Raw genomic sequence first — 9144 nt, forward strand, 5'->3', positions numbered from 1 at the left:
CCTGTGCCACCGTTCCTTGCAAACAACAAGATCAAATAAAAACAGCGCCCCAAGTCCTGTGCGGAGCACACTAAGTGTCCCAAAATGTGCAAAATATGAGTAAAAATGATTACATATAATCAACATTGATTTGAGGTCTGTCAAGCTTAGATTTAAACACACAAAAACCTTCTTTCTGCTACTAATATTAATCTATGTTCAGGCTGAACCATTAAGCATTCAAAAATCAGGAAAGTCAGCCCTCTTCCCCAGATCTCAGACTCCAATGGTAGGCATAGAGCTAAGCCAGAAGAGTAACTGCAACCCCTTACGTGTGTGCAGTCTTTGAGTGGAGCCTCGGACAGCTGCAGCCTTAATGTATTTGTTAAGGAAATTATGTAGTTGAAAGGGCTGGGGAGGAACCAGGACCAGGCAGTGCCTCTCAGCATCAGTCCCATCCAGAATGGGCTGCTCCTGGGCTCTGTAGGTCCGTGAAGGTTCTCGTCTATTCTCAAAGTTTTTCCTTGGCTCTCCCAAGGGCCTATTTTCCCCGCTGCTGGTTATTAATGTTAAGAGATCCTAGGTCTTGTTCAGTATAATCTTTCCATCTTCTCCTTGGTTGTCTTTGAGATCAAACACCATTGGAACTAGCTAAATCTCTCCTTTGGGGGCCAGTCTGTGATGTGGTATTGTAACTCTAAGTCCCGCTTGCTGTATGTCACTGTATTTACTTTACCTGGCTCTTCACAGGCATCCCACAATTCCCTCTTTCTTTTTTCCACACAGTTTGTTCCTTCCTGGCCCAAAATTTCATCTCAGTTCTTTATTTTTAAAGGCATTTACTTATGTCGTATTCCTTTGTACTAAGGGTCCATGTTTCACATTCATTTAAAGCAGTAAGTCTTACAATGGGTTTTTTTTTGGTATATCTGATCCTTGTTCTTTTTCTGTAGTTGTCTGGAGCTAAAAATTCTCTGCATAAAAGGATAAAATATCATTTCTTCCCTATACCTTACTTTCTTCCCTTAACAGATTATCATTAGTAATTAATGACCTGAACTATTAATGACCTTAGCTTTTAATTCCCTAATTTGCTTATATTGATGTAATTTACTGCTGGATGGGCTTGTCCAAAATGTTTTCACTGCCTTATTTTATTATCTTTCTTGTTCTTATGTTCTGTTTTCCTTGCTGCTTCAAATATCCAGCCATCCTTTGCTACTATATCTCCTCTCTCTCCAGTGACAGCTAAATCAGCTCATCACATCTTATCACACAAAAGGCTGGTGCAAGCCATTTAGAGGGCGAGAATTTTGTCCTGAGCATGCCACTTTTTGATGGCCTTAATCCTGAATTGATGTTAGATGGGGCAGAACTATAACTCGCGTACTTTACTTTTTAAATCTCATACAAAAGTGTGAACCATCCTAATCATTTTATCAAGAACCCTGATTTTTTTTTATGGTAACTTAAGAGTTGAAGTGGGGCATGGGGGAATCAGTTAAGGACGAGGAGAAGATAGAGGTCTGGCTTCCATATTCAAAACCAGACCAAACCGTCTAACCCAAGAATTGCCTTTGTCAGCACTGCTGTCTGTCTCACCAACTTACTGTTAGGAAGTCTGGTAGGCTGGGTCCTCCCTTGTACTCTTAGAGACGTCAGATTGGACTCCACCAGTGTGTATTCACCATGGCCCTTGAATGTGAAGTTCAGCCCATCGAATGTGAGGAAGTGTGGGTCCCCAAAGGCAGATGCTGCATCATATACACGAGTTAAGCAGTTAAATAAACCCCAGGAAATCAGGAATAGTGATGTGCTCTGGGTTTATGAGGCACAGCCATTGCTGTGAGGCCACACAGACTGGGGCCCAGGACAGGTTCTAAAGAGTATAGTGCCCTTCACCCTGCCCCTCCACCCAGTACCCCAGCTGCAGACCGTTTTGGTTTCTTATTTAAGCAGAAGTAGTCTAGTCCCATTACAGCCTACCATCCAGAGAAAAATTAGTCAGTGTTATGCACAAGCCGTTCATGACCCTTTAGGAAAACCAGCCTGTTCAGGCTCTGGGAATGCCCAGGACCACATTCATGGATGCCCCCCTGCCATAGGCAGCACTCTTTCAGGGCACTCACAGGTGGCAAAAAGCACTGGGAACTGTCTGGCAAACTCTGCCTTGTTCCTAAAGGCTCACACGGAAACCCAGAGTCCAGGATCCCTGGGAGCAGAGTCGAAGTGCAGCCCTTGCCATTGCCAAAGAAGCCTTGTGGCAATCTGTTGGTGGGCGCTGGTGCTGGGGCCCTGCTGGCCAGTTCTGACCGGCACGTTGGGCTCCAGACTCTGACAGTGCTGCTGAGACCAGATGGGTAAATCCCCTCTCATGAAGCTCGTTCTCTGAGGCAGAGGGTCGGTGAAAGTCCTTACCAGCTCGAGGGGGGCGGTAAGTCCTGCAGTCGCTGGAGGGCCGGCGCTTCATGTACAAGTGGCAGTTGCCAGACCACAGGCAGCAGTAATAGAAGCTGATGACATCGTAAAGCCAATGGGAAAGCCCAGGAATCCTGGGAGGCCTTTTGAAAGGTGGAGAACCCCAGTCATGGCCTCGATCAGGTGTGCTGCCCCCTGTGGAGTCCCCTGTGAGGACTTGGGTACCCGTGGAGTCATAGCAGCACTGCTGCCCAGATGCGTACTGGGGGCTGCAGGAAGAAATAGGATTCAGCATTTCACTCTGTAAGAAATGTTTGAGTCTGGAGCTCAGAAGGACTCTCTAGTTCAGGAAGAGACAGAAAGGGATGTTTCTATTGAGCTCATCTGCACTGAAAAGTTGAACTGGATTAAAAAGAACTGATTTTAAATTGATCTAATTAAATAGATGAAAACAGCAGCTTACAGAATTAAGCTAAATTGATACAGGCAAGGCTGAAATAATTAAATTGTGCCTGCATTAGGGGTTTATACTAGTTTAATTGTAGTTAATATTTTTTAAATGTATTTAAACTGGTGCAGTTATCTGGTGTAGACAAGGCTGTAATGACTTGCTCTCAGCATAGAGGAACTACCAACGAATAGGAGGAGAGCAGAGGCTACTGCTGCAAAAGAGTTCAGGATCCAGGCAAAAAATATTCTATATGCCTGGAACATAAATAAGACCTAAATTGCACTTAAGCAAGCACTGGGTAAGTAACTTAATGACACACAGAACTTCATGTTTGGGATGGCAAGGGGAGAAGAGCTGTCTTGCTTGGTGTTTAACTGCTGCTAGCAGTAAAAAGTACACAATGCATGTCCAGGAAAGAAGCCTGAGAATTTTCCAACATGATTATAACAGCTTAATGGCAACTCACATTTAGGGTCTCATACAGCTGAGCACTGTTCTATCAAATACTAGTTAAGAGAGAATGAGGTCTCTACCTGGCCTGAATTCCTCTTACACAGTGCACAGCTCCAGGATGGTAAGTGCATTTGCTTCCCTTTTCAATGTCACACCCGTAGTCCGTCTGAAAGAGAAAAATGTTTGTACTTCTGAAGCATCTTGTTTTATGTGTTTTCTGTTTTCTTTCTTTTTTTGCTTTGTTTTATTTTGTTTAATGGCATACAGATACGCTGGATGCTGGTCATAACTCCGTAGTTCAAATTAACTACCAAAGGCCTTTTATAAATTTTTTTTGACACCATCTGATGAAGTGAACTTGGGTTCACAAAAGCTTGTGTTTTCACTCTTTCTATATATATCTTAGTTGGTCTGTGGAGGTGCATATCTACCCTGCCTTCTTATTTGACTCCTGTGCTAGTTTTTCACTGGAACAAAGATTAACATGGGTTTTGGTCAGATTTTTTTGTGATAAATTTAGGCTACAAGGAGAGATTCCTACTAGAGTTTCAACTATGTAAAATAAACAGTTTTTAGAGCATCAAACAATATCCCATAATTTTCAACCACGTCTTCCGTATAAGTAGAACACTCTACAAAGCCACAGGCTTAAAAGTCCATTTTGCTTCTTTAAGATTTACAGAAGAGACGTAAGTTGTTTTTTCTTAAAAAAACAAAAACTGTATGTGCATTTTCATGGAGCATTTGGCTTGTGTCTTACATTAGAAATTTAAATTTTGTCTGCTATGGAAAACTGAAAGAAATAGAAGCATAGTTTAAATTCAGAAGTTGTGTAAAAGCAGTTGAGAAGGGAAAGAACTTTTGGTCAGGCTGTTAAATGTTTTTTTGCATTTGACTTAATAACATACCCATCTGATTTTAGGGATGAGAGTTCACAACATACCCAAGACATCTAGGGGAGCTTCCAGCTGACCCAGGTTGGCACCTATTTATGGTTCTCTGTATTGAAACAGTGTTTCTAATCGTATTTTTCAGGCCTTCCTCATCCATCATAAAGAACCCTCCTTTTTTTAAACCCCATAGCAGCCCACCTCTGTTGTTGCTATAGACTGTTCTGCTAGCACCACTCATTCGTAAAGTTACCCAACCCTTCCTATTATCAAACCCTAGGAAATTATAAGTACACAGAGGGGGAAAATCTTTACCTGGTTAGGCTAAACATTCTTTATTATATTTGGGTGCCGCACTTCAAGAGGGATGTGGACGACCTCGAGAGGGTTCAGAGGAAGGCCACCCATGCGGTTAGGGGCCTGCAGGGAGCTCAGAAGGACTCTCTAGTTCAAGAAGAGACAGAAAGGGATGTTTCTATTGAGCTCATCTGCACTGAAAAGTTGAACTGGATTAAAAAGAACTGATTTTAAATTGATCTAATTAAATAGATGAAAACAGCAGCTTACAGAATTAAGCTAAATTGATACAGGCAAGGCTGAAATAATTAAATTGTGCCTGCATTAGGGGTTTATACTAGTTTAATTGTAGTTAATATTTTTTAAATGTATTTAAACTGGTGCAGTTATCTGGTGTAGACAAGGCTGTAATGACTTGCTCTCAGCATAGAGGAACTACCAACGAATAGGAGGAGAGCAGAGGCTACTGCTGCAAAAGAGTTCAGGATCCAGGCAAAAAATATTCTGTATGCCTGGAACATAAATAAGACCTAAACTGCACTTAAGCAAGCACTGGGTAAGTAACTTAAGGACACACAGAACTTCATGTTTGGGATGGCAAGGGGGGAAGAGCTGTCTTGCTTGGTGTTTAACTGCTGCTAGCAGTAAAGAGTACACAGTGCATGTTCAGGAAGGAAGCCTGAGGATTTTCCAACATGATTATAACAGCTTAACGGCAACTCACATTTAGGGTCTCAAACAGTTGAGCACTGTTCTATCAAATACTAGTTGAGAGAGAATGAGGTCTCTACCTGGCCTGAATTCCCCGTACACAGTGCACAGCTCCAGGATGGTAAGTGCATTCGCTTCCCTTTTCAATGTCACACCCGTAGTCCGTCTGAAAGAGAAAAATGTTTGTACTTCTGAAGCATCTTGTTTTATGTGTTTTCTGTTTTCTTTCTTTTTTGGCTTTGTTTTATTTTGTTTAATGGCATACAGATACGCTGGATGCTGGTCATAACTCCGTAGTTCAAATTAACTACCAAAGGCCTTTTATAAATTTTTTTTGACACCATCTGATGAAGTGAACTTGGGTTCACAAAAGCTTGTGCTTTCACTCTTTCTATATATATATCTTAGTTGGTCTGTGGAGGTGCATATCTACCCTGCCTTCTTATTTGACTCCTGTGCTAGTTTTTCACTGGAACAAAGATTAACATGGGTTTTGGTCAGATATTTTGTGAGATAAATTTAGGCTACAAGAAGAGATTCCTACTAGAGTTTCAACTATGTAAAATAAACAGTTTTTAGAGCATCAAACAATATCCCATAATTTTCAACCACGTTTTCCATATAAGTAGAACACTCTACAAAGCCACAGGCTTAAAAGTCCATTTTGCTTCTTTAAGATTTACAGAAGAGACATAAGTTGTTTTTTCTTAAAAAACAAAAACGGTATGTGTATTGAGAGCTTTGGCTTGTGTCTTACATTAGAAATTTAAATTTTGTCTGCTATGGAAAACTGAAAGAAATAGAAGCATAGTTTAAATTCAGAAGTTGTGTAAAAGCAGTTGAGAAGGGAAAGAACTTTTGGTCAGGCTGTTAAATGTTTTTTTGCATTTGACTTAATAACATACCCATCTGATTTTAGGGATGAGAGTTCACAACATACCCAAGACATCTAGGGGAGCTTCCAGCTGACCCAGGTTGGCACCTATTTATGGTTCTCTGTATTGAAACAGTGTTTCTAATCGTATTTTTCAGGCCTTCCTCATCCATCATAAAGAACCCTCCTTTTTTTAAACCCCATAGCAGCCCACCTCTGTTGTTGCTATAGACTGTTCTGCTAGCACCACTCATTCGTAAAGTTACCCAACCCTTCCTATTATCAAACCCTAGGAAATTATAAGTACACAGAGGGGGAAAATCTTTACCTGGTTAGGCTAAACATTCTTTATTATATTTGGGTGCCGCACTTCAAGAGGGATGTGGACGACCTCGAGAGGGTTCAGAGGAAGGCCACCCATGCGGTTAGGGGCCTGCAGGCAGAACCCTACGAGGAGAGACTGAGACACCTGGATCTCTTCAGCCTCCTCAAGAGAAGGCTGAGAGGTGATCTTGTGCCTGCCTACAAATTCATCGGGGTGTGTAGCAAGGAGTAGGCGATGTTCTGTTTACCAGGGCACCCCTTGGAGTAACTAGAAACAATGGCCACAAACTGACAGAGAGCAGATTTAGGCTGGACATCAGGACAAACTTCTTTATAGTAAGGGTTGCCAAAATCTGGAATGGGCTTCCTAGGGAGGTGGTGCTCTATCCTACCTTGGGGGCCTTTAAGAGGAGGCTAAACAGGCACCTGGGTGAGGTTGTGTGACCCCAGTGCTCGTTTCTGCCCATGGCAAGGGGTCGGACTTGACGATCTGCTAAGGTCCCTTCCAACCCAAACATCTATGAATCTGTGTCTGCCTCAATTCAGCTGTTTCTAAGAACAAGGATACAGAAAAATACTTTGCTCAGGTTAAACTTGTCTTTGAACAGCTCAGTCTACCCCCATCCTTTGCAGCCAAATCAGTACATGTGACAAAATAGCTGTTGTCAATTAGCCTATTTCAGTCTCCATGAAAGTGCACCTGAAGATGGCCAAAGTTAGCAAGGGTTTCCAATAAATGTATCAAGTTGAGGGGGGGGGGTATATTGAAAAAATGGCAAATGTAGTCCTTATATTTGGAGGGGGCGGGATCATGTGATTATGGACCCAGTGAAGTAACCTCAATAATTCACAAGGTTTTAGATCTGATTTTGAAAGAAAAAAAAATAAAGATCCTGGAAGTGAATGGAAAATGGGATATAATGCAACATGGATTTACCAAAGGTAAGTCACACCATACTAATTTAACTAAATGCTATTTCCTTGATTTTAGACAAGCCAAATGGGATAGCTATGTTCTATATGGACTGTCGTTACCAGACTGGGCTAAAAAATTTGTTGTGAGTAAGGAACTAGCTAAAGGAGGTGGGGGGAGAGACAGCAAGCTCTGCTGTAAAGAGAAATAGGGCTATTGGGATAGATGGAGTTTACTAATGAATTCCTTGCAGTTCTATCTTGTGGCCCACCTTTTTGAGTATTTTCATTAACATCTTTGGCATAGAAAGCAGGAAAACTCCTTATTAACTGTCACTTTTTACTCACGTGGCCTGAATTAGCCTCTTCTTTGACCTCTTGCCATGACTTGTATGTCATTTCAAATGCAGCTTACTTTTATTTCATTTTAATTATAAATACTGTTTGGTCTGTAAAAGCTCCTACATGTCCTGGTAGAAACACTTAGATGCGTTGCCCTGCTGCTGACTTACGTGGAACCTGCCGGTGTCAGCCCTTGCCTGTGCCAGCGTGCAGGGGCAATCTGCTACCTCCTCCAGGAAGTTAGGGAGTCTTTCCTCTTCCAGGTCCCACTTTAGACACTTGTCTGTCGCCCAGGCAGTTGCATCCTTCCTGAAGTCTTCTCCAAGGTGCCAGGCCAGGGCATGCTCTGAGCTCCAGAGTGCAGGAATGTTGCTGAAGAAGACAGAAAAATACCACAGTAGGGGAGGCGTTATGAAAACCCTGACAGGCCAAAAGTTTGGTTTGATTATAATGACTGCTTCATTAATTTCCTGCCAGTTTTTGCTACCACTTTTCTACCTCAGACTTGTAGCAACATCATGCGGTAAGCAGATAAAGAGTTATAGAGTTTATAGTTCTGGATTAAACTGATTTTAAAGAGCAGTAGTCTAATGCTGAAGTGAGTAAATGCCCTTCCTGGGAGGAGATTGCCTCATGGTTGGTTGTTCTGCTGGTATGGTGTTTTGAAACTGTTCTATGTCTGGACACACGTTCATTGGTCTGTAGTTCTGGCAGACCTTTAGCTTGTTGGCTGTAGCAGGCTCTGGCCTCTGCGTATCATGACAGTAGTCCTCAAATACTTGAAGGGCTGCCATAAAGAAGAGGGAAAGTGTCTATTCTGTCTTACTGAAGAGAGGAGGAGGTGGACCAATGGCTTGAAGTTGTAGCAAAGTAAGTTAGATTGGATATATGGAGAAAACTTCACCATTAGAATAATGAGACAGTGGACTAGACTGGCTAGGGGAGCTGTGGATTCTCCATGACCAAAGGTATTCAAGAAAAGGTTGGATAGACACTGGTTGAGGGGGATCTAGGCATAGCAGGTATGCTTATGTTCTACCATGGAGATTTCCCATGCTTCTGGGCATTGCTGGTTTGCTCACTGCCCAACATCTCTGGCTTCCCAGATGCAGGGTTCTTCTCTAGATTGGCTAATGTGTTTTGCAGAGGGCTCCTGTAGTCAGTGATCTGGGTATTAGGATCTGATTGCCTTTGTCAGTGGCACTGTCTTGTTTAGTCAGCTCACCTCACCATCACCAGCCTTCTTGAGGAGCAGGTGGGGATTCTCTCCTGACATCTTGCTATCCAAATAGAAAGGCAGAATTAAACTGGTATAAATCTCTGTCTTGAGTTTGTTCTCAAGGCTGGCACAGACCTGAGCTGATTGATGCCTCCTATTTCCTTTTTGGGACTTCTGTATTTGTAGCAGATAAATCTCATTCTTGCCCAGTTGACATATCCAGAACAACATCATAGCATGAAAATAAGATGTTGGCAATATACATTGGCTCTTT

At 42.3% G+C, this 9144-nt stretch overlaps 1 protein-coding gene across 1 annotated transcript in view; it reads right to left on the minus strand.

The window, feature by feature from the left end:
• LOC102380599 (sushi domain-containing protein 2-like) overlaps positions 1–9144 on the minus strand; it is a 27700-nt gene that overhangs the window by 14346 nt on the left and 4210 nt on the right. The window contains exons 6-9 of the mRNA XM_025199942.1: positions 7822–8023; positions 5280–5365; positions 2398–2666; positions 1536–1733 (exon numbers count right to left, since the gene is read on the minus strand). Coding sequence (XP_025055727.1) covers positions 1536–1733; positions 2398–2666; positions 5280–5365; positions 7822–8023 — 755 coding nt within the window. The remainder of the gene's footprint in view (positions 1–1535; positions 1734–2397; positions 2667–5279; positions 5366–7821; positions 8024–9144) is intronic.

The sequence above is a fragment of the Alligator sinensis genome, unplaced genomic scaffold (assembly GCF_000455745.1).
Source record: "Alligator sinensis unplaced genomic scaffold, ASM45574v1 scaffold628_2, whole genome shotgun sequence".
Classification (NCBI taxonomy): Eukaryota; Metazoa; Chordata; order Crocodylia; family Alligatoridae; genus Alligator; species Alligator sinensis.